A 26137-nucleotide genomic window follows, 5' to 3' on the forward strand; every position below is an offset into this window, starting at 1 on the left:
CACCTCACAGTTTTCTGAGCATTTCTAGAGCTAGAGACAAGGGAATTGCCTGGGGGTGGTGGCAGGGCAAAGGACCCCAGTTGGACCTCTCTGAACCCGCCCCTTGCAGTAATCCTCCCCAGAACAGGTAGGTCTCCCCCAAAGAACTAACACCAGTCCGCTGTGGTACTTTTATTCCCATCATGTATTTTGGCATTTTTCCAGAGGACCATAAGACAAAACGGGAGGCTGAGGCAGAAGGGCAAAGGGTGTGGGGGAGGGTCCTATTTCCCTCGTAGCCACCTTTGCCCCACGACAAGGGAGCAAACACGTAGGGGGGAGGGGAGGCACAGTCGCTCCCTCCCCTGGAAAGATGCATAAAGCCACATCCACGCACACACAGGTAAGACCCCTCCCCATGGCAGGGGCTGGGCCATCACAGAAGCAGAGCACTGTGGGTTCAAGGGGCAGGGAAAGGAAGCAACAAGGTCCCACTGTGGACAGGCAGTTGGCCCCTTCCTGTCCTGTCCCTGCTCTATCCCCAAAGTCTAGTGAGTACCCCTCCTCTTTGTTTGGCCTTCTCCCATGGCCTCCAGCTCTTTCCTCCTGCTGGGGGCAAAAAGAAAAAGGGTACAGAGCAGGGGGCTGAAGTCCATCCCTCAGCCCCTGTCCCTCATGCCAGATGGCCTGTCCCCTGCCTGAAGGGTAGGGGTTGAGGGCAGGCTCTTAGCTGAGCACTCTCTGGTAGAAGTAGATGTAGCCCAGGTCCTTGGGCGGCTTTTCGGAGGCACACACTTTCTGGTCATTGTAGATCACCCATCTGCAAAGTGGAGAAAGGGACAGATGGATGAAACAGAGTGGACCGCCACACTGTATCACGTCCGCCTCTCAGGCATGGCCCCTGAGGAGCTTCTGGGAAGGATCCTGACTTAAGAGTCTATGCCTACATCCCAAATGGACCATCCAGCTAGTAGTCTGAGTGCAGCTTTGAAATCTCCTGAGGGTCATTTCCCCATTTGATATCCTCAGATTGTTCATCTAGAGACAGGGTCCCAACAAACCTGGCTATCCTGGTACCCTATGTAAACTAGGCTGGCCACAAACTCAGTTCTAGCTACTTCTGCCTCCCCAATGCTGGAATTAAATGTATGACTACATCCAGCCAGAATGTATTTGCTTGTTTCAGTTTTTGTTTTTTGAGACAAAGTTTCTTTATGTAGTCCTGGCTGTCCTGGAACTCACTCTGTAGACCAGGCTGGCCTCAAACTCATACATCCATCCGCCTACCTCTGCCTCCCAAGTGCTGGGATTAAAGGTGTGTGCCACCATGCCCAGCATGTATTTTCAAGAATAATTATTTATTTTGCACTAATAACCACTTGAACCATGGTGCTTATAAAGATCAGAGGAAGTTTTCTGGTTCTGGAAACCCAACTCAGGCTGTCAGGACTGGCAGGCAGCAGGTGCCGTTCCTCACTGGGGTCTTATTAGCCTAGACTGAATTTTACATTCATCTTCTATCCATTCCTGTGAAGCTGGGGGAGCCGGGGAGAGCACTATCTATCCTTTTTTTTTTTTTTTTTAAAGGATTTGTTTTTAAAGTAACAGAGAGAGTGAGTGTGTGTGTGTGATAGTGTGTGCATGCATCCTCAGACATGAGTGCAGGTGCCCATGAAGGCAGAAGGTGCCAGATCCCTGGAAGTAGTTAGGATGGTTATTAGCCTTCATTTGGGTGCTGGAAACTGAACTCTTCTGCAAAGAGTGGCAGGCAAGTGTTCTCAGCCAACAAGCATCTCTATAGCCCACCCCAGCCCCTTTAGAGACAGGTTTCACAGAGCACAGGATTGCTTAAAACTCATTCACCATGTAGCCAAAGCTGAGCTTCAGCTGCCGGCTCCCTTGCCTCCACCTCAGTGCTAGCACTGAAGCCACAAGCCACTACACACAGCCACTGACCACCATTTTCACCGAGTAATTAGTCTTTCCCACATTATTTAACTTCACTGCTGCCACAGGCAACCCATAGACAAGCAGGTGACTATGAACCAGTAAAACTCACTTACAAAAGCAGACAGCCTTAGCCCTGGGATGTATGTGGCTTGCCCATCCCTGTGGGGAGGCATTTGTTTTTATCTGACTTCTCCCACAAATACTGTAGGGCTTTCAGGCTGCCCTTCCCATTCCCACCAGCTCCTGTCCACTCACAGTGCACATTGCTAGCCCCTTACCTGCCCTCCTTCTTGATATGGCAGACATAGTGACCACACATAGTAGACGTGCCCATGTGACTAATGAAGGCAAAAAGCTGATACTCTGGGGAAGAGAAAGAGAAAGCAGAGGAGAAAACACAGGGACTCCTGTGTGACAGCATTTAACAGCTCAAACTCAAGACTCGAGTTTCAGGGAACATGGGCAAACGGCACATCTGCTCCTCAAATTCCACCCTCACAGGACCCATGAGAGAGACAGGGCTTCTGACTTCTTGGACTGAGAAACATACAGCACTAAAATGAAAGGTGGCACAGCAGACAGCCTCAGGTCTACCCTGATTCTTGGGGACACTCACTTCCAGGACCATCCCGGACTTTAGGTCCCACTGGCACAGACTCAGAGATGGAGTCAGCAGCTGAGCGTCCCTCTGAGATGTCCATAGCAGCCTCTGCATCTAGGTCATCGATGTGACTGAAGATCCAGTCGACAGCCCGCTCTAAGCTATTGTTCTTGGAGAGGAGGGAAGCGTTACTTTTCCTAAAGAGTCAGGCAGGCACACCAACACTGTGGCAACACAGTCACAAAAAGAGCAGCCAGTTTCAACCACACTGAACTGGTTCTTGGTACCACTAACCAAAGGTGTTGGTGTAACCTGACTCCCACCCCACCCCACTTTCCCCATGGGCTCTAAGTCCCATGAGGTAGTGCATACCGTGGCCCGCAGAGCTTTCAGGGCCTGGTCCCTTGAGAAGCCCATGGAAACAATGGTGGTCACACAGTCCTCTGGCGGGGGATCAGCCGCTGCACTTGTAGAGCCAGGCCCACTGGAGCCAGGCAGGATAAGGGGATTTGCAAAATCTGTGGGTGAGGAAGGCGTGAGTGTCTGGGGATGGATGGAGGCCCTGTCCCGTCTGCCGCCCACCTGCCTACCTGGATCATCCATGTGCGACATGACCCAGTTCATGGCTGCTTCGGCCCCACTGTTTCCTGTATAGTACACGGCTTTCCGGCAGGCATCCATAGGGAAGCCCATTTCCACCAACTGTATGATGACGGACTCATCCAGCATGGGTGCTGTGGTAGAATTAGCACGATGACTTCCTGCTACTGTCTCCACTGGTTTCTTAATCCTCCCACAAGCCGAGCCTCTAGCCTTTCACCAATCACCTAGTATGTGCTTTTTTCTTTCACAGATAATCGTTTTGTACCAGAACTAAAATAACCACAAGCAAAATGGGAACCTGGTATCCCATGGTGATCAGTTTTCTGCCATTCATGGCAATAACCCTTGAACTCCCCAACCCAAGCCAAGAAAATAATAAAGATAGAGAGGTGATTAGCCAGTGCTGCTGACACCCATATTAAGAATGCAGCTGGGAGTTTTTCAGTCAGTCTTCACATCCAACAAGGGAACAGAGGAAATTTTGAAGGGAGGACAGGAGACACATAAAGGAGGGGAAGGAAGTGGTACAGAGAAGCCCTCCCCCATTGGCAAGGGAGAGAGACAGGCAGGAAGAAGAAGCACTAACATGTCGGAGAGGAGAAGTGAGGGGAGCAGAAGGAGTCTTCGTCTTCGTTGCCATAGAAACCAAGGCTACCTTTGGGCTCATCCGGAGTGACCAGGGGTGGGGCAATGTCAGGCAGCTCCTCCTCTCCCGGCTGTAGCCCTGTGCCCCTCAACTGCGAGATATCTAGCTCCTCTGGCATCTCAATGGACACATCTGCAATTGGAATGGTGAAAAGCGTCACTTCAGCATTTCCTGATGCTTCCTGCTAAAGCACAGCAGACCCTCAAGCTCTTGTGCCATGTTTAGATCTGCACGGGAAATATGTGGAAGTGTAGGAGTCAAGGGACCTATACTCTAGTTCTAAATCTACCATGAGCGACAGACAGGCAAGGGGCCTCTACGGTCAGGGTGCTTTATACTTCTGAAGGTCTCAGTTTCCTTCTCCACAAAATCAAGATAAATTAGAAGTGTCACATTAGAGCCAGGAACCTGTAAGACCTGCTTCAAGGTTAACCCAATAAAAGCACTGTCATCAACTAGAAAAGTTATAACAATATAATCAGCCATGACTATCAAAATAGTTTTAGCCAGGTATCGTGGTACATGCCTTCAATCCCAGCATGTGAGAGGCAGAGGCAGGCAGATCTCTGTGTGAGGCCAACCTGATTTACATAGCAAGTGCCAGGTCAGCCAGAGCTACACAGTGAGACTCTGTCTCAAAAACAAAGAAAAACCCAAAACAGTTTTAATCAGTATCTTTTCAAACTAGATACATTTTGAAACATACACAAAATGCTTTCCTTTTCAGAGAAAAATCTGAGCAACACTAGTTGATACATGTTAAAACTATCTGTTTCTAGGACTTTCTTTACCACCACCCTCACCCCAAACCGCATACCCAGCTTCTTGGGCACCCAGTCTAAGCCAAAGGTGAACTTCTTGATCTGGATGACCAGGTAGTCAGGGAAGGAGGCAAACCGTGTGGTCCTGGAGAGAGAGAATGTGCTGGCACCCGAGCTCTCCTTTCTCTACACTGGGATTTGATCTCTCTTAGATAAAGTCCAGTGTCCCTGGAGACACTCCCCTCTTTTCTTGCCTGGGTAGAGATTAGGGGTATGTACAAGGAGCTGCAGAAGCCAGGTATTTGATTGGCAGGAGCAGCAATGGGCTGAGGACTTGATCCCTAAAACTGAAGCACCTCTTAGATCCCAAAACTATGCCAGAGGCCAATAGCAAGCTGCTTTCTAGAAGCCAGATTATGCTTTCAGCTGACACTAAGTGCATGGGCTCTAGCATAACAGAGAGGTCAAGTGCAGAGGCCATACTGGAAAAAGAGCTTGCACTACCAGAGAAGCGTCAGGAAAGGATAAGGTAAAAGATGAGGTCATCACCCATGTCTACCCCTGCTATAGCCTCCTGGTACCCTCGAGGACAAAACAAACCTTGAGGCTCAGGGGATAATTTTGAGATCTCCACCAAAAGGATGAGCAAACAGTCCAGAGACAGAATGTCTTTGGTGATTACCCCACCAAGGTAGCAGCTGAAACCCAGGCCAAAGGACCTACTTGACAGCGACAGACTTCGCCTGGAGAGCTGTACTCCAGAAGTCATCCACCTGCTCAGGGGCCCCATAGGCTTCCAGGCAGGAGCTAAAGGGCACCTGGGCCCGAACCAGCTCTGGCAGTGGTACTTTCTCCTCTTCGGCTTGCCGCTTCTTTTCTTCGTACTCTAGAAGCTCCTCTGGTGAAAATACCAGGCGGTGTAGTCTTAGAGGACACCCCTTGTTGTCTGCTCAACTTCGCCCACTGGCCTTGTGCCCTAAGTTATTCCCATTTCCCTACCCCCACCAAAGCCCACTAGACACGTGTCATGAACCTTGCCCCTCATCTCAACAGTGCTAACAAGCTGCAGGAAGGATTAACCCCAGCCCCACTGTGGTCCAGCTTCAGATCTGGGCTTGCACTCATACCAAGGCCTTGCTGAGCCAGCAAGCTACCTTTGTTAAGGGCTGCATCCATGGGCACAGGCAACTGCATGATGTAGTCAACTCGCTGAGTGTACTTAACCTTCTCTGTGGCCAGGCATTTGATCTTTTCTTCCACCAAGAAGCGGAACACTTCATTTGGATTTTCAGAACTCCGGCAATTCCTCTATGGGAAACAGGCAGGATAGGAAGGTCTGGACAGCCAGGGAACAAATCGAGGCTCAAAAATTTGTATTAGGGAACCAGTAGGGAATGGCAGTGGATTGGAGGATGTCATTCAGGAACACAGGGATGCAAGATAAGAGCAGAGGTCTTCCCTAATTAACCACTGTTGAACCGCACTTCTGGCCACTGTGATACTCTGTCTATATTTTTCTTTATAAGTACTAAGTATTCTCCTGTTGGGGATGAACCCAGAGATTTGTGCTTGCTGGCCAAGTGCTCTACCTCTATGCCCCACCTCCCAGCCCTCATAATGGTTTTGCTGTTCTAAGGTTAATTGGGTCTACCACAAGTAAGAGTCACAGGTAAAGATTATCACTTGTCTTGACTATTCTCCTCAGGTGCAACTACTATACACAGAACAGGCTAAGTGCAAACAGACTGCTCAAATACAGGGCCTGGGTGTGGGAGAGGAAGCAAGTGGGTGCAAACAGGAGAATCAACAGTGGCCTCTCTGACGACATCGTCCCATCCTTACCTCCACCATGTTGATAAGATGTAGGAAGAATTCCTGGGCATCCTGCTGCCGATTAGTGGAGAACTCAGGGTGGCCCTTGCCAATGAGGGCCTTGAACATTCGAGGGGCAATGCCATCTTGAACTTCCTAGGCAGGGCCAGGGCAGAGATTTAGTAGGCACCAAATGACCTAATTTAGACAACTCCTAGGTCTTAGTTTCTCTATATAATTCTACAGTCTGGAAAGGATAAAGCCCTAAACTCACCTTTTGTTCTGGTACCTGCTCTCCATCACCTGACTCCAGTGCTGGCTTAGAGTAGTCTCCAGAGAGAAGGCCATGCCCCAGCTTGGCCCTGTAGTAATAGTCAAAAACACCATTTAGCTAGTCAACTAATGATCCCAGAAGCTGCGTGCATCTTTGTCTCTTTCCTTCAATCCTGCTCATAATCCAACTTAGACATCTTAAAAATCTGTGTGTGGCTTCTGTAGGGATGGGGACATCTTAGGTTACATAGGAACTCAGCACAAAAGGCAGTCCACAGCTTCTAACTGTTCAGGGTCTCCACTCATGCCCACCCTAGGTGGTCATGGTATATAGGAAGGTAAAGAGCTGTGCGGCTCTCCACAGCGTTTGTAGGCTACATACACCTGGGTGCTGAAGTCTTGGGTAGGGTCCGCTGGGGCATTCTGGAAGATCTTCTCCAATTTATCCACATACCTAAGACGCAAAAGAAGAAGAGTAGCAGGAAAAAGGAAGAGATAAACCATCTACTCATCACATGAACACGCTTTCCCTAGAGTTCTAGTCCAGTTCTCTGCAGCCACCTGTCTATCCTCCCTTCTCCACTGAAGACAGCATGCAGTGTGCCTGAGGCACTCTTGCAGGCTTCTTTTCCAGGGCAGAACCAAGGGAAGGAGAAGGCAGCCCAGGGTTAGAATAAACACAACGCCTATTCTTTTGTTCGTTCCTGCTCTATTACTGGGAAGGGTGCGCTAAGGCAGCTTATAACCTGCTCCCTTCACAGCATGCCTGCCGTGGTACACAGAGCTATTCTAAGAATGCGAGCAGGCACACAGACGTGGAGGACAGCTGAAGGGCAGTATGCAGAGACTGTTGACCACAAGAGGAGCTAAGATGTTAAGAAGTATTTGGTTTCAGCCAACTAGTAACTCTCAGCCACTGTCTCCTTCCCTCTCCATCTCCTATGTTCTCATGGCCCTCCTTAAGTAATGCAAACATGCGGTAAACTAAACCCTACTTGGATTACACAGGTACACAGCACAGATCAGTAGAAAAGACAAGGGGTCACTCACTTCCTCTGAAAGTCAGGGATGCTGAAGAGCACCTGGACCACGGAGTTGAGGTAGCAGCTGTTACCCAGGTTCCGGATGCCCGTGTAACCAGGCCCAAACAGAGGCTTGAGTGGCACGCCTGACTCCTGGATCAGCTCCCACTCACCAATCCGCTGGTTCATGTCTATCTCCAGCTCAGTCATTGTCTTGTCCGTCTGCAGGGAAGGGGTACTTAAGAGTGGGCAAGAAGCTAAATCCTGAAGTTCCCCAGAGCCTAGGGCAAGACCCAGATATAGCCCAGGATTTATGGAATTAGGGGCCTGGGCATACTAAATATCACCTAGTCTTTAAGCTCTGGACTGAGAACCATTGTAGATCCAAGACTATACTTAAATGAGGAAGCGAAATGACCAAGCTCCTCCCTACCCAGAATGCTCTTTCCCACTCTGAAGTCATTCTACTCACCTTTAGACTATTACAGAAGAGCACTCATCCCTGGTCCCCTAGCAGGGCATCTGCCGTCCACCATGGTAGTACCATACCTTCATCCTCCCATACTACTGGTCAGTAGTTTACAAACTGTCATTTATCTGGGAATATGACTAAGACCCGCCATGATCCTACACTATGTCTATGAAAGCAAGAACTATACCTATCTTTTTTTTTCTCCTGAGACAGGGTTTCTCTGTGTAGCTTTAGCTGTCCTGGAACTCTCTTTGCGGAACAGAGTGGCCTTGAACTCACAGAGATCCACCTGCTTCTGCCTCCCAAGCGCTACACTACTGCCCAGATGACCATGTCTATTTTATTCACACAGTGATTGGCATGTAACAACTATTTGGTAGTAGTCACTGAATGACCAAATGACTGTAGTGTTCTCTTCAGGAGAGATTTATACATCCCGGGCCTGGGTTAGCGCAGCTTCAGGCGCAGAGGCAGGCATGAGACTCTGAAGCTAGTGGGGAGTGAGGTCCCCCTCACCTTCTGCATCTTCAGCATGTCGATGCCAAAGTGAGCCAAGTGCTCTGCCAGGCTCGGGTCCAGGACCATGTCATCCTCGTCATACGAGTACACATCTAGAGGAAAAGGCAACACAATGTGGCAGGGACACAGCTTGGCACTGGCCTATCCACCAACTCTACCTCCTGCCCAGAGGATGGAGACAGCCAGCAGAATCAACCTCCTGGCTCACTTGAACATTAGTGAGACACAAAGCCCCTTGGGATGGACTGTCAGAGGAGACAGGGTCAAACAGGATAAGGAGTGGAACTGTGTTCTTTTCTAATACATGTATGTATCAGTGTGTGCACTGGGGTTGTTTTCTTTTCCTCTTAGTTTCTGGTGATAGGTCTCACATAGCCTAGGCTAATCTCAAATTCATTATGTAGTTGAGGTTAACTTTCAACTTTTAATCCCCCTGCCTCTACCTCCTAAATTTTGGGGAATCAGATGTGCACTAGTGCACTTCCATTCCCAGTTTTTTTTAAAAGATTTATTTATTTATTATATATGAATACACTGTAGTTGTCTTCGGACACACCAGAAGAGGGCATCAGATCTCATTACAGATGGTTGTGAGCCACCATGTGGTTGCTGGGATTTCAACTCAGGACCTCTGGAAGTACAGTCAGTGCTCTTAACCACTGAGCCATCTCTCCAGCCCCCATTCCCAGTTTTGATTTGGATTCGGATTCTCCTGCACCATAAGCTACCACAGTAAGACGGTGACTAAGCAGATAGCAAGGGCTAGGGTCTGTCAAAGTCTTTCATTTTTCTATCAGGGAATGCATGTATGTTATTTGTGTCATAGGAAATGAGTAACTGGACACATTAAGTGGGGAGGGTGGGCGAGTACCGGCTCCGTCGGGTGTGATGGTGCCCAGCTTAACAGCCAAGGGGTAGCCTGTCTCCCTGTAGTGCTCCACGGCGTGGTTGTTGCCCCCACTGCCATCAAAGTAGCGTCGGCCACAGAGGATGGAGCCGTCTGTCAGGTTGAGCCACAGGTTCTCTCTCATGTCACACTTGGAACACTTCCAGCCACTAGCCCAGGGAGAAGAAAACGAGATGAATTGTGGGTTGGGGTCTATGGGAGTGGCGGCGAGAGGGGAGTCTGCAGGCCTCCACCCCACCATCGGTCCAAGAGCCCATCTTCTCTCTTCTGGCTGCCCCCTGCGTTGCTCATCTCCCCACTTTCCTTCTGGGCTTGCTCCCTATCCCTCTCTTCCCAGCCCCCACACAGAGGTGGCCTCTGGGCCCTCACTTTAGGAATTGTGCCCAGAGACGAGATGAGCCAGGTCTCACCAGGGAGGGATCCGAGCAGGGTTGTCCAACTGCTTGAGGTTGAAGGCATGTTTAGACACCTGACGGACTTCCCCATCCCAAGCCTGCACCTCCTGCTTTCGAGAGGCTGAATCAGCTGAAAGCAGAGCTTCTACCGCACTGGTCACCTGCAAGAACTGAGAGGTCAGCCAGGACCCCACCTCTGCCCCACTCACCCTCCTCACCCTCCGTCTTCAGCTTTGTTAGTACTAACCAAGCCGTGACTACGGCAGCCCCTTCTGCCCTAGAATCTCTGGGAAGGGTGATAAGATATGCATACCCGATCTCTGACAATGTCGGGAAGTCCCCCCAACCCATCCCGAGCGATCTCCAGGTAATCTGGCAAAATGACAATCTTCACATCCTCATCATATTCAAACTTGTCCTCGGTGAGGTCAAACCCACCTTCAACACCTGGGTAGGACAGAGAATAAGGAGAAAGTAGGGCAGCTACCATTTGTCGTCATCTCTCCAATTTGTCCCCTCCAGATTTCTGAGGTCACTGATCAGGCTTAGGGCTCTCCTAGCAGACAGCTCACCAATAGCCAGCCGGGTGGGCTTCTTCCGAGGTGGGTCCCCAGTGCCTGCACTGGTGTCCTCTTCTTTCTGCAATGAAAGGAGATTCAGAGGGCATGATGGCGCATGACTTTGTCTTAGCATTCGGGAGGCAGAAGCAGGGTCTCTGAGAGTTCTGGGCTAGCTGAGGCTGCTCAGTGAAGGGTCAGGACCAGCAATGAGCCCCAGGGACAGAAGGAAGGAGGGAGAAGGAGAGCAACAAACGGTTAACTGCACAACATAATGAGGCTGAAACAACAGTCAGGCTTCAGTGACACAGATGAGAGCGTGAAAGGAAAGCAAAGGACAATATGGAGTCAGGGCTGCTGGCTAGTTTTATGTCAACTTGACACAGCTAGAGTTAGCAGAGAGGAGGAAGCATCAGCTGAGAAAATACCTCCATAAGACTGTGGGCAAGCCTGTAGGGCAGCAGTTCTCACTCACTCGCTCTCTTAATTTTATTTAATCTTTTTTTTACAATCCAGATTTTACTCCGCTCCCAGTCCACCCTCTGACTGTTTCACATCCCATACCTCCCTCCTGCCCCCCGTGAGGACGTCCCCACCCCTCCACGGGGCATCTTCTTAATTAATGACTGGTGTAGAAGGGTCCAGCTCATTGCGAGTCCCATCCCTAGGCTGGTAGTCCTAGTCTCTATAAAGTTGAGCCAGACGGTAAGTAGCACCCTCCATGGCCTCTGCATCAGCTCCTGCCTCCAGGTTCCTGCCCTGCTTGAGTTCCTGTCCTGACTTCCACCAATGATGGGTTATGGCATGGAAGTGTGAGCCAAATAAAGTGTGAGCCCATTCTCCCAACTTGGTTTTGGTCGTGGTGTTTTACCTTAGCAATACCCCTCAGAAGGGAAGACACTCAAAACAGGCTCCTTGTGAAATGTGTCTGGGTGTTCCCAGCTCACACCCCATCCACTGTGCCTACCGGTCGCCGGGTCCTCCGGAGGTGCAGGTAGACACGCTGGCCTGTCTTGTTGAAATGTCTCTCCACATACTGCTTCCCAAATCCCAGGAATGTGTTCATGCAGATATAGAGGCCACCCTCAGACTCCTGCAGGGCACAGTGAGTGTGGGGAAACACAAGATGGATGAAGCTTGTCTGTGTGGGACAACCAAGGATCAAGAGTCAGACAGCGTTTGTTTCCTAACACTATGCAGCTCTTACAACTTAGGTAGCCTTTGGGGACATGATAAATGGCTGAATGACTCCCCTAAACTGAATCTGAAAACAGCCGCCAAGCTCAGGAGGCAGCTGAGCAATACTCCTCACACAGACTCTTGAAGTGGATGTTGGCACTCACTACTCAACCAAAAAGGGTCCCTTCACCTCTTCTTTGGCTCAGGAGATCCAGAAAGTAAAGGGGCTTGACTGTCAGGGATTACACTTAGAAGAGACGGGAGAAAAAAGACTACATTTGCATATGGTCAGCAGCCAGCCAAACGCTACCTAATGTCTGGGACTCAGAAAACCTCCTAAATCAGAGGGACAGAGACTGCAGCACCAAGCAGGACAGTGGTCACACCTCTCCTCTGTTACACTCTCTACTAGAGGAAATGCCTGGCTTTGGGGGAAAAACACCTTGTTTGGGACTCACAGCTAAACTTGAAGGTGGTTTAGGTCATGAAGTCCATCATTTTGCAGTCACTAGCTCCTCCTGCCCAACCCCCCTCCCCTGTGAGAACCCCACTCAACTGCCAGAAACCTGCAACCCAAAGCTATCCCTTTTTATTTACTTTCTTTTTCTCTTTTTCTTTTCTTTTTTTTTTTTTTTTTGAGACAGGATCTCCTCCTAGAACCTGGGCTGGGCTGGAACTCACTATGTAGCCCAGGATGACCTACACTTTTGTTCTGTTTCAGCTTCCCAGACCTGGCTGGGGTAACAGGTTTGTTGCCACCACACCCATTTGAGATATCCCGTTTATGAACAATCTGGCAACACTTGCTGAGATAACTAGACAAAATAAAATTCAAGAGGGATAGGGAAGATTAGTGCCCATCCTGAGTCACAGCTGAGGAGGGAAAAGCAGGCTCCCCTAAAACTGGGCCAGTCTTCCTGTGTTTTACGTGTGGTGTCATTGTAAGGTTGATAGAGAAAGTGGGAGAGAAGCTGGAGAAGAATCTTATCTCAGACCCACGGCTTTGAGCAACAGGCATCCTCTTCCTGGAATACAACTCTTAGAGGCCTTGAAATTTTCTCCACCGTGATAGTAAAATTAGGACCATATCTAAGGCAGTTAGTGGACCAGCAAATTGCACTGTACCATTCCCTAGAATCGTGTAGACTGCACTGTTCATTAATAAAATTTTCTCACAACAAAGCTTAACTACACCTTCTTTCTTCCATAAAAAGAACCAGAAGATGATCTGACGAGCTTCAGTTTGTTACTAAATCAAGTAGGCTGGAGATCCCTGGCCTCAGAATGAAAAACGGAAGGCGATGGAGAAATTACAAAACAAACAAGCAAACGAAAACATTATTTTTCAGTCATATAAAGTACTAAGGAGAGAAAGAACAACTGTCTTCTCTTTAAGTGTAAAGCAAGTGTCCTGCTTTAAGTGTTTACAGACCCACTGAAATCTACCTTTCCCTCCTGGGACAAAGGTGGGCACATTCAAGTAACTCTTCAGATGAAAATAAAAGGTGTGGCTTCATCAAAGCTAGAACACCCTGACCAGCAGACTCCCTTCTACCCAGGCCCACTTGTGAGAAGCAGAGGATTATCTGGGCTTTGATCAAAGCCCGGCAAACCAATCAAACCACAAATCATAGGACTGGTCCTCGAGTGGGCATCACATCACGCTGCTATACTCAGCACTGGAGACGCATTAATGAAGCCTTTCCAGTCTGACTTGCAGTTTTCAGGCCATGAGCTGGTCTGGCTGAACGCTCTGGGCAGGGCCCGACAACCGCTAGAGGGGAGGGGTGATGAGGGGGGCGGAACCCAACCAAACTGCAGCCCTTTCAGTTAGGGCCTGGAGGCTTGTCTCCAGCTGAAGATGACACAGGAAGGCAGAATTGCAGGAAGGGAGGTACAAGGTGGAGCCTGTAAAACGTGAAGCACGGTGTGGGTGGCGGCTTTGTCTAACTAGACAAGAGTGGGAGCAAGATGAGAAAGGGGCCTTAGCATCTTCCAAAGAAACCTTCTCTAGGAATACTTGAAAGGGGGTTGTCTCGGCAACCTCTGAAGGACGGAGGAAAGGGGAGGGGTCGCGGCTATAGTTCACTTCAAAGGAAAAACGACTAGAGCTCTCCACTGGGTGTTTTTCCTCCTCCAGACCAATGACCCACCTCCTCATCTCCTGTCCAAATTAACCACGAGTGGAGGCTATTTAACTCAGTGTTTCTCCAAATCAGACTTCTTCAAAGACTGGCATCCTCTTCCAGACTAGAAGCTGCAGGATGCATACATTCCCAACCACAACCCTTGCCCAGAACAGTGGGGAGTCGCCCCTACTCCTCCCAAATGAAACTACAAAACCCGGAGAGCCCTGCGCAACATGCAAGGCCGCCTCCAAGGCTATTTCTGGGAGTCGCCTGGGGGATGTAGTTCGCCGATCAGGTTCCAATTCGAGCTTAGAATGGGAACAAGGGACATCGCCAACTACAGTGCCCATAATGCTTCACGAGACCAGGAATGGGCAAGGCAAGAGCTGTAGCTTCCGGGAGTGGTAGTCATACGACAGCTACAGATAATGAAAAGCAAAAGTAGAGAGGTACGGAGAAAACTACAAGTCCCAGGGTGCATCGCAAGGAGGCGGTAGCCCAAGGTTTGCAGGCCTGGCCGAATGACCAGGGCGATGGAAGTCGTGGTCGCCGCGGGCGTGGGGAATGGGCTTACCGGCGTGTCGAAAGAGAAAGCGCACTCGTCTTTGTGGACCCGGTCTCCCGCCTTGGGGACACGGATCGTCGGTAACACTGACAGCAGCGCCTCTTCACTCAGCTCCGCCATGACACCGGCAGCAGCTCCTCCTCACACAGCAGCTCCCACTGTACCTAGTACCCGCCCCTCCTGCTCTCGCGTCCAATGAGCGCGAGTCGCTGTGCGCATGCGCTAATGGCAAGACGCGCGAGATCGGCAGTTGGACTCAGCCTGCCTCCTGGAGCTCCGCCCTCTGCCCCCACTCAGCGAATGCCAATAAAAAGCGCTGCTGGTACAACTGATGGTCGAAGGGACCAATCCTGCTCTTCCAGGGCAAGCGATCATGTGGAGGCACCAGGGGGGCTCGGAGTTGCAGGTGCTGTGATTCAAGGACTCTACAAGAATGCCTTACGTGCAGAGCAGAAACTGTCGGTTGTTCAAACTCATTGATTACTGAAACTTTGCCAAGGACTCGTCTAATCGGAAAGCAGAGGGACACTTGTCTTCTTGGCATTTGAAAAGCAGTAGTCAATGAGGCCGACTTTGAGATGTGTGATAATTCTGTCAGCCAATAAGGATGGCTGTTTCGCCTTAGGCAAACCATATTAACTCCGTCTCCAGCTGGCTTTGTGCATATAGTGTAGTAATTCATTCTATTTTGTTTAATAAAACAAAAGCTGAGTGGTACCCGTCAAGTCGACTGCTGACAGGCAGATTCCAAACAAAAGTCCCCAGCTCACTGAGACACCACCGGAGGGCAAGCTAGTCCTCATCCCATTGGCCAGTCCTCATGATAGACATCCTTCAGACCAATGGCTTTCTGTTCTGGAGGGCGCTTTTTCCACAATTGGCCTATGAGAGTCTGCTTCGGCTCAGCCAATAGGGTCAGGGCAGGGGGGCGTGGCGGGAAGTTTGAAACTCCAGGCTTTGGGAGTTGTTTCTCGAGCTGGTGTTCGCCCAGAGGTCGAGCTGGGGCCCGGTAAGTGGTGTGAGTGAATCAGTGGTTAAATCTGAAGGCTCCCGCAGACCTGAATGCTCCATTAAAAATCAACACTCATTATTCCCGCTGAGGTCTCTGGGCCAGCGACCCGGAGGTTCCTGTGCTGGAAACTGGGAAGATCGGGTGGGTCTGGGGTCAGAGGTCCGACACGGAAGCAGTAGGCTCTGAGAGCCGAGTCTCTTCTGACGGACGTCCCTTCCTCTGCATCTGCACAGCCGGGCCCCGTCCCCAGCCCTAGTGGAGATGGGTTCTACTCAGAGCGTCTCAGGCACTCCAGCACGGCCTCTGCCACACAACAAGCATGTGGCTCGAATAGCAGACCCTCGGTCACCTAGTGCTGGCATCCAGCGCACTCCTATTCAGGTATACTGGGCTGGGGTGGGGAATGCAGGGAAGCTGTCTGGATTCGTGGGCCTCTGCCTAACTTGTTTCTGTGAGTCCTCATCTCCGCTGCCACTGGAACATTACTTTCTCCACCCCTCTTCCTTTGATTACTTATTTTTTGAGGTTCTAATATAATCTCATTTCTGCCTTTCCCTTCCTCCAAACCCTTCCATATACTCCTCCTTGCTGTCTTTCAAATTCATGATCCCTTTGACAGGTGGAGAGCTCTCCACAGCCAAGCCAAGCAGCTGAACAGTTGAACAGTCTCAAACAGGCACAAGACCCAGATCCCCGCTCTCCAACTCTTGGCATTGCACGGACACCCATGAAGATCAGTGGTGCAGGCAAGTGACGGGCTTTGGCGACACCTGTGGAACTGACACCTATTCTAGGGTGCTGTCGCAAACGTTTCTGTTTACTGGGTTTTTTGTTTGTTTGTTTGGGTTTTGTTGCTCTGGGGTTTGAACCAAAGGTCTTAAGCATGCTAGGGGGGCTGTATCCTCCTGGTTTGGACCTTTCTCCCTTAAAAACACTTTCTTAGATTGAGTGTGTTTGTGTGTGTGTGTGTGTCGCACGAGCACACACCTGGCACAGTTCACATGTGAAGGTCAGAGGATAAGTTTAGGGAGTCAGTTCTCCCTCTACCCTGTAGCTTCTTGGGGGTCTGACTCAGCCCATCAGGTTTGGCTGAACAAACTCCTCTGCCCACTTATCTGCTGTTTTTGTCTTTTTTTTTTTTTTTTTTTGTAAGCCAAGGTCTTCCATTGTGTAGCCCAGGCTGGCCTAGTACTTAAGGCAATCCTACTTCAGTACTGGGAGTGCTAGAATTGTACTCTCGTACTGCTGCAGGGGTACGCGTGTACTACCATGGCCCTAGCCTGGCTGGGACGCCGCCCAGTGTTTACCTCTGTCTTCTTCACATCATTTCCTCCCATCCTGGTTTGACTCTTCCTGTTCCCCTTCCATCTGAGCAGGAGCCCCGATGCCCCTTTGTCTTCCCTCCTTGATTTGTGTCAGAAAGCTGCAGCTTCTTTCCCTTCTTTCCTCTAGACCCTCCGTGCCCAGTGGTGAAAGAGCTGAGCGAAGTATTTGAGACTGAAGCATCCGAGTCGATTTCCTCCCCAGAGCTTGCTCTGTGCCAGGAAGCTCCTTTATCTTCTGAGCTGGACCTGCCTTTGGGTCCTCAGTTATCCCTCGAGGACCAGTTGCCACCTTGGAGCCAGACTGAACCGGATTCCAAGCAGGTGTTTACCAAGGAGGAAGCAAGACAGTCCACAGAAACCATAGTTGCCAGCCAGAACTCAGACAAGCTTTCCAGAGACCCAGAGACTCCCCAGTCCTCAGGTACAAAGCAAGATGGAGGGAAGAGAAGCTAGAGTCGCATTCTGGGATAACGGAGGAGGAGTAAACTGTAAGCCCTCAACTCTGAGTCCTTACTTTAACAAAAGCTTTCTTACCACAGGTTCTAAGCATAGTAGACGGAAAGCAAACAGCAAGGCTCTCGGGAGGTCCCCTCTCACCATCCTGCAGGATGACAACTCTCCTGGGACCTTGACACTACGACAGGTAAAGGAAGACAGAGTGAAAATTGTCACCAAGTATCTATCATTATGGGCTGGAGAGATGGCTCAGCAGTTAAGAGCACTGGCTGCTCTTCCAGAGCACTGGGGTTCAATTCCCAGCAACCACATGGTGGCCCACAATAATCTATAAGGGATCTGATCCCCTCTGTCATGCAGGCATCAAATGCATATATATAAACAAATCTTAAAAAAAAAAAGTATCCCTCACGAAAGTGGGAGGCCTCTTTCCCCAGCTCTTGCCTCTCCCTAACTGCCCCTCTGGCCCCTCAGCTCACAGACCACCTTTTGCAGGGTAAGCGGCCTTCCGCCCTAAGTGAAAATGTTAAGGACCTAAAAGAAGGAGTCATTCTTGGAAATGGAAGATTTCTGAAAGCTGGAGGAGGAGCGTGGGAGCAAAACCAGGACCATGACAAGGAGAATCAGCATTTTGCTTTGATGGACAGCTAGATCTGTGCTGGGTTCTTCCCCGAGGCCACTGAGGAAAGCCCTGTTCTCTGATTCCTCTCAGGCTACCAACTCTAGTACTTGGACATCATTCTTTTACGTTTTGTGTGTTTCCTGTATATTAAAGTAGATGATTTTAAATGACGCTTTAAGAAGTAAGACCAAAGCTGCCTGGGAACTTCTGTGTGTAGAATGGCAGCCTGGAGGCCTATGAGACCTGGATAGATATCTCTCCTGCCACTTCTGAGCCTCCTTTATACTGCTTAAATTCTGATGCTCCCCAGGGCTCCACCCTTGTTCCTCCTCTCCTCTTCCCTCTTGTTTGGGTTTAGCTATTGCTTACCTGCTTGTAATTTTCAGGTCCTCTCTCCGTATTCCTCATTGCCTATTCCTGTCCTGATGGATAGAGAAAGATCGTCACCTACCTAACTGCTCAAGCCTACAGCTCAGCTTTGGACGTCATATTGAATATGACATATCTGTGAGGTTGTCACTAGATCTTGCTGATTGTATATGTTTAATGTCTTCTCCTCCCCTGCCTTGCCTGAGAGTGTGTGTGTGTGTGTGTGTGTGTGTGTGTGTGTGTGTGTGTGTGTTTTCCTGGTGAGTCTGGTTCCCCTTGACTCTCTTACCACCTGCCTCATCCCTCAATGGGCCCCTAGAGGACCAGTCTCTCTTTTCACTTCACCGCCATAAGCTGTTGTTAGGGCAGTTTGGCTGACAAGCTTAATGAGCATGGTACCGCCCCACTTGAAACCCTTTAATGGCCTCCAGGGCCCTTTCTCATCCGACTCCTACTCTTGCGCGCACACATTCTGACTCTAGTCTGTAGCATTCTCTTAGGCCTCCACCGCTCGGCCTCCTCAAGAGACCTCAGCTTCTGTCCCCTGCCCCAATCCTTTCTGCCCACATCTATCTAGTACCTGGCCTTATTCCTAGCACTTGTAATAGCTTGTGGCTGGTTAATGGGACCCAGGACTTCTTGGAGCACAAAGGGCATGAAAGCCAGACATACAGAGGTATCAGGATGCTACATTTTATTAGGTAATAAGAGAGAACAAAGGGCAGTACTTGGGAAGCAGAGGCAGGCAGATTTCTGAGTTCGAGGCCAGCCTGGTCTGCAGAGTGAGTTCCAGGACAGCCAGAACTACACAGAGAAACCCTGTCTCGAAAAGCCAAAAAAACAAAAAACAAAAAAACAAAAAACAAAGAGAGAACAAAGGGGCAGGAAAGGAGAAAGTGGCAGGAAGGGCGCCAGGAAACTAGGAGCGACATCCTTAGTCATGGGCTGAGCACTCTGGCCATTCCTGGTTTGGACAAAGGTGGCCCAGGGGGACCCTAGGGTGGGGAAGGGGTCCATTCTTTTTTATTAGGGAGAAGCAGTGAGGACTGTGGAGGGGAGAGGCCATGGAGGAAATGAGGCAGTTCTTGCCCTTGTGTCCCTCATGCTTCCAAAGGCACACTCCCATAATCCCACCTGCTCTTAAAAGGAAATGTACTGAGAATGGCCCATGGGGTATAGAAGACCGACCCTAAGGAGATGGGGCATAGGAGAAGCCAGCTGAGAACCTTCACGGCTTCCCACCTCTTCCTCTAGCCTCCTCAGTTCCAGATTTTGAGGAAGCTGTCCCAGGAACCAGTGGCCACAGCCATTCCATCAGCTGTGACCCCCAGACAGCTGACTCTGTTGTCATGGCCAGAGAGTACACCTGAGGAAGAGAGAAAAAAGTCAGCCTACTCCACCATGATGTGTGAGGGTCTGTGCGAGCACAGACGCCCTGGCTTCGGTGGACTAGACTGCCACTGATGGAGACTAAGGAACTGAAGGAGGATTAGCCCTGAGGAGAGGGATTTCTTGTCAGGCCAGTTCCTCCACGAGAACTTGAGTCACTGGTGGGGCAAGGGTAAACTGATTAACAACGTCAGTATGCTGTGAAGACGGCCAGGCCCACTTTGAAGGGCCCAAAGGAGTCCTTTGTTTCTAGGTTTTTTTTTTTTTTTTTTTTTTTTTTTAAATAAATAACTTTAATTGTATTGGTTTTATTTGTGTCTGTCTGTGAGCAAATAACTCTTTTTTTTTTTTTTAAAGATTTATTTATTTATTTTATTTATGAGTACACTGTCGCTGTCTTCGGACACACCAGAAGAGGGCATCCAATCTCATTACGGATGGTTGTGAGCCACCATGTGGTTGCTGGGATTTGAACTCAGGACCTCTGGAAGAGCAGTCAGTGCTCTTAACCGCTGAGCCATCTCTCCAGCCCCCGTTTCTAGTTTTTTTTAAAAAAAAAAAAAAAAAAAAAAAAAAAGCAAGGCCCAGGGTTGTGACGTGTATAGGGGACCTCAAAAAGTAAGCAACTGAACAGGCCTTGGGGCCTGTCTCGGAGGTTATTTTATTCAGCTCTTGGTCTCTCCTGAGAGAAGGCAGACTGTCCTTTTCCACTTTAGACCAATTCTAGACAAGCCCCTAGGCTAGCCCGGACCCTGATGCTCTGCATCTTCATTTTCTCTCAGCCACACGTCCCTGAGATCGTCCCTTAATGTATGGCCCTGAAACGGCAGTACTGGACACTTAAGGTGCACAGGTTTGGGGGTGACCAGGAGCAGGCACAGCCTTAGGCAGAGGAAGAGCTGCTTACAGCACTTTCTGGTCAGGGAACGTGGTATTAGTTTCAGAAGCAAAGGGTGTTGGTTTCCAAGGCTCCTGTCAGGCAACAGGGATCAGCAGTGAGGGGGGTCCCCATGACAAGAACTGAGAGGGAAAAGGGAGGCTGGTGCGTCTGGAGCAGACCCTTACCTACACGCTCACACTTGAGAGAGTCCCAGACATTGCAGTTGAAGTCATCGTAGCCCGCGAAGAGCAGGCGACCACTGAGCGAGAAGGCTACAGACGTGATACCACAGATGATGCTCTCGTGGGAATAGGCAGTCAGTTCCTGGTCGGCCCTCAGGTCGAAGAGGCGGCAGGAGGCGTCATCTGAGCCAGTGCAGATGGCCTCCCCGTTGGGAAAGAACTGAGGACAGTTAGGAAGTGGTCAGTGCTCAGACCTGGGGCAGCCTTGCCTTCCTGCCTGCTTCCTGGCTGCCACTGGGGGAGTGTAAGCCACTTCTCTCAGCCTCGGGCTCTGTTTCTTGGTAAGGCGAGATAGCCAGCTGCATTGAAGTTGTTCACTGCTGTGTTCTCGGAGTTCCTGCCCATGACTCCAGCACCGTCCGTAGGCAGGCATGTTGCATGCTCCCATGTTACAGAGAAGAGAACCAAGGTCTCCCAGGGTCATACACACACAAAGATGAGATTCCTACTGCTGCTACTCTTAATGACTAGATCAGGGTAGAACATAAGGTCCAGGCATATCACCTGAACATCATCACGAAAAATAACAGGTATACTCTGAGGAGAATTATAGAAAACGTGTATCCTCGCCAAAAAGATGTAATGTTGCCAGGCAATGGTGGCGCACGCCTTTGATACCAGCACTTGGGAGGCAGAGGCAGGTGGAGTTCTGGGTTTGAGGCCAGCCTGGTCTACAGAGCTAGTTCTAGGACAGCCAGAGGTATATAAAACTTCCTCTTAGGATTTTTTTTTTTAACTTGACTTAGGGCTGGAGAGATGACTCAGCAGCTAAGAACACTTGCTCTTGCAGAGGACCCAAGTTCAATTGCCAGCACCCACATGACAGCTCATACCTGTGACTCTGGTTCTAGGGAATCCAACACCCTCTTGCCCTCCAGGAAATATCTAAGGGGCACAGAGCCGTGATATAATGTAATCTACTTAAGAACTCAGGACTAACTAGCGTGTGGCTTGGTGGTCGGGCACTTGCTTAGCACGCAGAAGCTCGGATGGGAAGCTCCAGCCCCACACACAGGACAGAGGGAAGGATCTAAGAGTGGGTGAGTGTGTGTGTGCGTGTGTGTCTAGAGACATGGTAAAGCAAGTGTGGCAAAATATTAATGGTGAATCTCAGAGAAGTGGACATGGGATTCCTTGTCAAGCTGGTTTTGAAACTATCCTATAAGGTAATATTTTTAAGAATTTTAAGGAAAGGGCTCGGGCAGTGGAAGTGGATCAGAGACAATGCACTGGGGTTTAAGGTAGTTGCTGAGTGGCACCCGTGGAGGGACACTCACACAGATGGCATTGATGTCTGACTCATGGCCAGTGAAAGTCTGACGACAGCTCCCTTCCCTCACGTCCCAGAGCTTGGCGCTGGCATCACAAGCTCCCGAAATGAAGAGTTTGTAGTCTGGGGACACAGCCAGGCTCATGCAGTCACCAGTGTGTCCCACAAACACTGTCTTCTGCTGCCCCGTCTCAATGTCCCACAAGGCACTGCCAGGAGAGAGGGAGCCCCATCACAGAGAAATGTCACAGTTGCCCAGGACAGGGTGACCTTCCTCAGCACCCAGGGTATTCAACCCTTACCACGTGGTGTCCCCAGAGCTAGTCACAATGTTGTTGTCATCCAGGAAGCGGCAACAGGAGAGATAACCTGGAGGAGGATAGAGGACAGTGCCCTGGCTCAAGGTCCTGGCCATCACCGGCCAGGGGCCTGGACTTTCTTGACCCTCTACATATGGGAAGAGGACTTCTCACCTGTGTGAGCAGAGAGTTCCCGGCTGACCTTGACATTGCCCTCCCGGGACTTGAGGCTGTAAATTGAGCACATGTTGTCCAGCCCCCCACATGCCACAAAGTTCCCTGACGGCGCATAGGCACAGGTCATCACCCAGGAAGAGCGCAGTGGGATAGCATGCACCTGCAAGGGAGGTAGATTTGGGGCAGGTGGGACCTGTGCTTCAGCCAAACAGGACAGAGATTAGGCATGACATCCCCAGGAAGGATGGAGGGTCAGTAGGAAGGACCGGTACCTTGTTGGTGGTGTAAGTGTCCCACACGATCAGTTTCCCGTCTTGCGAGGCACTTACCAGCAGCCTGGAGAAAAGGGCACCCGTGTCATCCGTCCCTCTTTTTCCCTGCCTCCCCACCCCCCTTCAGGCCCCTCTGGATCCTCACTTAGAGTCAGTGGCCCAGTGCATGGCATAGATCTTGGCCAGGTGTCCCCTTAATGTCCTCCGTGTCCGCATCTGGACTCGTCCCACCACCTCCAGGCCAGACACGAGCTGCAGAGAAAGGGGTATTGGGTTTCACAAGTCTGCAACAGCCCCTGCTCCGGATGAGCTTCTGCTGGGGAGCAGACACTGGAGCAGATTTCCCCAACCTTAGAGAAAGAGGTCCCTGGTCTAGAGTGACTGAGCCTCCAGTGGTAGACAGGTGCTTGGGTAGCTAGAGGCAAGTTGCTAAACAGTTTATTTAGTAGGTGTTTCCAGATGGAAGAGGAAGAAGAGGAAGCAGGGGAATCTCTAAGATGGAGATGTTCCTACCTTGATCAGTTTCAAGCTGCTGGTATGAGGTCACTAAACATAAACGTGGGGGAAGAAACACACGGGTGGTGTTGGACTGGTAGGGGCCTGTTCTCACACTCCAGTGGCACCCAGCCGTGGAGCCATCGCCTGGGACTGCACCCACTGAAATCTAGTCCTCCACCCCACACAGCCACAAGCAGCCTCCTAGCTGTTAAGCCTACGGAGTCTGCAGACTTGGTCTGCCATGCTTTGTCACCTTCAGCAGATCGTCACACCTTTCCCTGAGCCTTTTATCTTAGAGTTGCCATGGAGATCATATAGAATTATATAGGTGAGCATCTTTGTAATGTTTACTCTTATGTACAGATTTAATACAGTGGATTCTGGTTATCTTTTTTCCCCTCAGTACTGTAGATTGAACCTAGGGCTAAGAATTCTGTTACTGAAGTATATCCCAGACCAGACCCTTTCTTCTTTTTTCTTTCTTCCTTTTTTTTTTTTTTTTGGTTTTTCGAGACAGGGTTTCTGTGTGTAGCCCTGGCTGTCCTGGAACTCACTCTGTAGACCAGGCTGGCCTCGAACTCAGAAATCCACCTGCCTCTGCCTCCCAAGTGCTGGGATTAAAGGCGTCCGGCACCACTGCCCAGCTGCTTTTTTTCTTTTTTAACATAATATTTCTATTAATTGTTTAATAATTTCGCACAGACATTTTGGTCACATCTGCCCCACACCTCCTAACTCCTCCCACGTCCACCCTTTACCTCCTACCGCCACACAACGTCACATCTTCCTTTTTGAGATTTTTTTTCATAGCTCAATTTTTTACTTTTTACTGCGAGACAGGCTGGCCCTAAACCCACTCTGCAGCTCAGGCGTGCCTTGAATTTTCAATCCTGCCTCACTCAGCCTTTCCCGGTGGCTATGTCACCTGACATGGCTTGGGCTATCAATTCTAAGAAACAGTAGTGTTTCGTGTATCACCAAGAAAGAAACAATAGGCTAATAAGGTATCATGTATTGTTAGGTGCATCTCAATTCTAGAAAAATCTGTGACGAAGCACGCATCTTAAAATCAATGAAATGTCACCTTAGACAACTGTCAATTCAAGTTTATGAAAAGTCCTGTCCCCACCCCCCCAACCCCCTCCATCCTCACTGCTCAGAATGAAGACCAGTGTCTAATGTCTTTCATATCCAACATAATGGCTGGCCTGGAGCAGATCTTAATAGGTGTTTGTTGAATTAATTCATGGATGTTTTTCCTCATTTCAAGGACAGGATGTGCTAAAAGCTCAGGCAGCAGTATGCTGCAGGTCCTGAAGTGCTTGCTCAGTCTCTTCCCCTCCTATCGCGTCCTGCCTCAGAGGGGCAGAAGGTCTCACCTCAGCCAGAGTGATGTCCGCACAGGCTTTCCTGGCATCCTGTGGGGAAAGCGGGCATCAGGGAGGCTAGGGTAGGGTAGGGGACATACACATGCGCCTCACATATGGGGCTCTGCAGTTGGGAGGTGGTCTCAAATGTGAGGTCCAGATTTAAGGTCTCTGAACCCTTCTAGATCAGAGGTTTCTAAAGTGTCACCCAAGAGTGACCCCAATCCCTCCCAGGCCACACTCCCACATGTCCTGAGTTCTGGTCTCCAAGGTCCCTAGGATGAGGGCTCTGGGGTTACAGCAATCTGCTTCTTGAGCTGCTCCGCCTCCTGCCTCAGCTGCTCCATCTCCCCCATGGTGCACAGGTCGAGGGGTAGTTCTGGCTCCTGCCAGGGACACGGAATAGGTGTTAAGGAGTCCCTGTCAGACCATGTTTCTGTTCTTTCTATCCTGCTATACTCCTGTGATGGGGGGGCTCTCCTTCCTGGGTATCAATCCCAGCCCTGCCTGAGCCCTCCCTTTGGGCCCCCAATCCCAGAGGGCAGAGCCGACCAGCTCCCTCTTACTTGGGCTCTGGCTGGACTTCTCCCAGGTTTCCGCTTCCCAGGCGCCTCCTCACTGTCTCAGCTGCGATGCCTGCCTGTCACCTGCCCCCCTCTGCTGCCAGAGGAGCTGGCCTGGCCTGGCCCTGACTGGGAGGGGGTGTGTGGGGGGGGACTGACAGGGAAGGGTAAGGCCGGCAACAACCACGCCAGGCAAATGAAATCAGCTGGCAGGGGTGGGGGAGAGGCCAGGAGGGAGGTATGTGGCTTCCAGAGACTTGGGCCAGCCTGGAGGGGTGGGGAACAAGCCTGTGAACCAGAGAAGAGCAGCACGCCCCTATCCAGCCACAAGAAGGGGGGAATAAAGGGGTGCCTCCACGGTCAGTCTGCCGGCAGAGATAAGAGCATCAGCCCACAGATCAGAGAAAAGCTGTGAGGATTACTGCCTGGGTTTGGGGAGTAGAACAGGAGCAGCCCCAGTTCCAGTGACCCCCCAGGCCCTAGCCCCAACTTGTGGTCATGATCTTGGCATTGTGGGCCTGTTCAGCAAGCAGGCCAGGAGCCAGGACGGGAGGGTGATAGATGACCCTGTTGTCAACACCGCAAACCATGTTTCCTCGTTGAGGGCTGTGGGGGAAGAGGGTACAGGCAGAAGCTGAGATTAGAAGGGACTGAGCTGGATAATCCTTTTTCTCGACAAGCCCCGACCAGCTGCCCCTGGGCCTGATCCTAGTTGGGGGAGTTGACAGGGGATCCAAGGGGAAGCTGGGCCCATGTCCCCACCCCCACCCCCCCCACCTTGTGGGCAAAGAAATGACTACAGAAGAGAACAGAACTCGGTCCTGCTCCCAGGCTGAGGGTCTGTCTTCACACTTGCTCACATGACTCCTGGGATCTTAATGGACTGTAAAGGTAGAAGCCAGAAGGCTCAGACCTCTCAGGGAGGGATGACAGGGCTTAGAGCTGGAGGCCCACGGAGCGGCTGTGGCGGTGGTGATGGGGCACAGGGGGCCTATTTGCATGAAGCAGCAGGTGGCTGAGATTTCC

General features: G+C 50.5%; 3 protein-coding genes across 4 annotated transcripts; 1 reads left to right on the forward strand and 2 right to left on the reverse strand.

Moving 5' to 3' along the window:
* Nucleotides 1-156: 156 nt before the first annotated feature.
* Nucleotides 157-14578, reverse strand: Usp5 (ubiquitin specific peptidase 5). The gene is made up of 20 exons (XM_028754481.1): nucleotides 14380-14578; nucleotides 11465-11590; nucleotides 10513-10579; nucleotides 10254-10387; nucleotides 9956-10101; nucleotides 9510-9694; nucleotides 8636-8730; nucleotides 7676-7869; nucleotides 7008-7079; nucleotides 6627-6714; nucleotides 6383-6508; nucleotides 5695-5848; nucleotides 5264-5438; nucleotides 4597-4685; nucleotides 3789-3911; nucleotides 3121-3264; nucleotides 2903-3048; nucleotides 2546-2699; nucleotides 2208-2292; nucleotides 157-799 (listed from the first exon to the last, which is right to left on the reverse strand). Exons 1-20 carry the CDS (start codon nucleotides 14488-14490, stop codon nucleotides 706-708), a joined length of 2508 nt encoding a protein of 835 aa, XP_028610314.1. The 5' UTR covers nucleotides 14491-14578; the 3' UTR covers nucleotides 157-705.
* A 209-nt stretch (nucleotides 14579-14787) lies between these two features.
* Nucleotides 14788-17966, forward strand: Cdca3 (cell division cycle associated 3). 2 transcript variants are annotated; one of them, XM_028754462.1, is made up of 6 exons: nucleotides 14788-15284; nucleotides 15616-15763; nucleotides 16002-16128; nucleotides 16835-17128; nucleotides 17247-17350; nucleotides 17659-17966. In XM_028754462.1, exons 2-6 carry the CDS (start codon nucleotides 15644-15646, stop codon nucleotides 17812-17814), a joined length of 801 nt encoding a protein of 266 aa, XP_028610295.1. In that variant the 5' UTR covers nucleotides 14788-15284; nucleotides 15616-15643; the 3' UTR covers nucleotides 17815-17966. The 2 variants fall into 2 exon arrangements, with proteins under 2 accessions (XP_028610295.1, XP_028610294.1); XM_028754461.1 differs by lacking the exon at nucleotides 14788-15284 and adding an exon at nucleotides 15343-15379 and having other exon boundaries at nucleotides 17659-17955.
* An 865-nt stretch (nucleotides 17967-18831) lies between these two features.
* On the reverse strand, nucleotides 18832-26072 carry Gnb3 (G protein subunit beta 3). Its single transcript, XM_028754459.1, has 11 exons — nucleotides 25972-26072; nucleotides 25115-25717; nucleotides 24848-24934; nucleotides 24561-24599; nucleotides 22829-22935; nucleotides 22684-22747; nucleotides 22409-22571; nucleotides 22238-22304; nucleotides 21943-22144; nucleotides 20609-20825; nucleotides 18832-19520 (listed from the first exon to the last, which is right to left on the reverse strand). Exons 3-11 carry the CDS (start codon nucleotides 24902-24904, stop codon nucleotides 19414-19416), a joined length of 1023 nt encoding a protein of 340 aa, XP_028610292.1. The 5' UTR covers nucleotides 24905-24934; nucleotides 25115-25717; nucleotides 25972-26072; the 3' UTR covers nucleotides 18832-19413.
* Between the last annotated feature and the right edge of the window lie 65 nt (nucleotides 26073-26137).

The sequence above is a fragment of the Grammomys surdaster genome, unplaced genomic scaffold (genome assembly GCF_004785775.1).
Source record: "Grammomys surdaster isolate TR1022 unplaced genomic scaffold, NIH_TR_1.0 126013, whole genome shotgun sequence".
Classification (NCBI taxonomy): Eukaryota; Metazoa; Chordata; class Mammalia; order Rodentia; family Muridae; genus Grammomys; species Grammomys surdaster.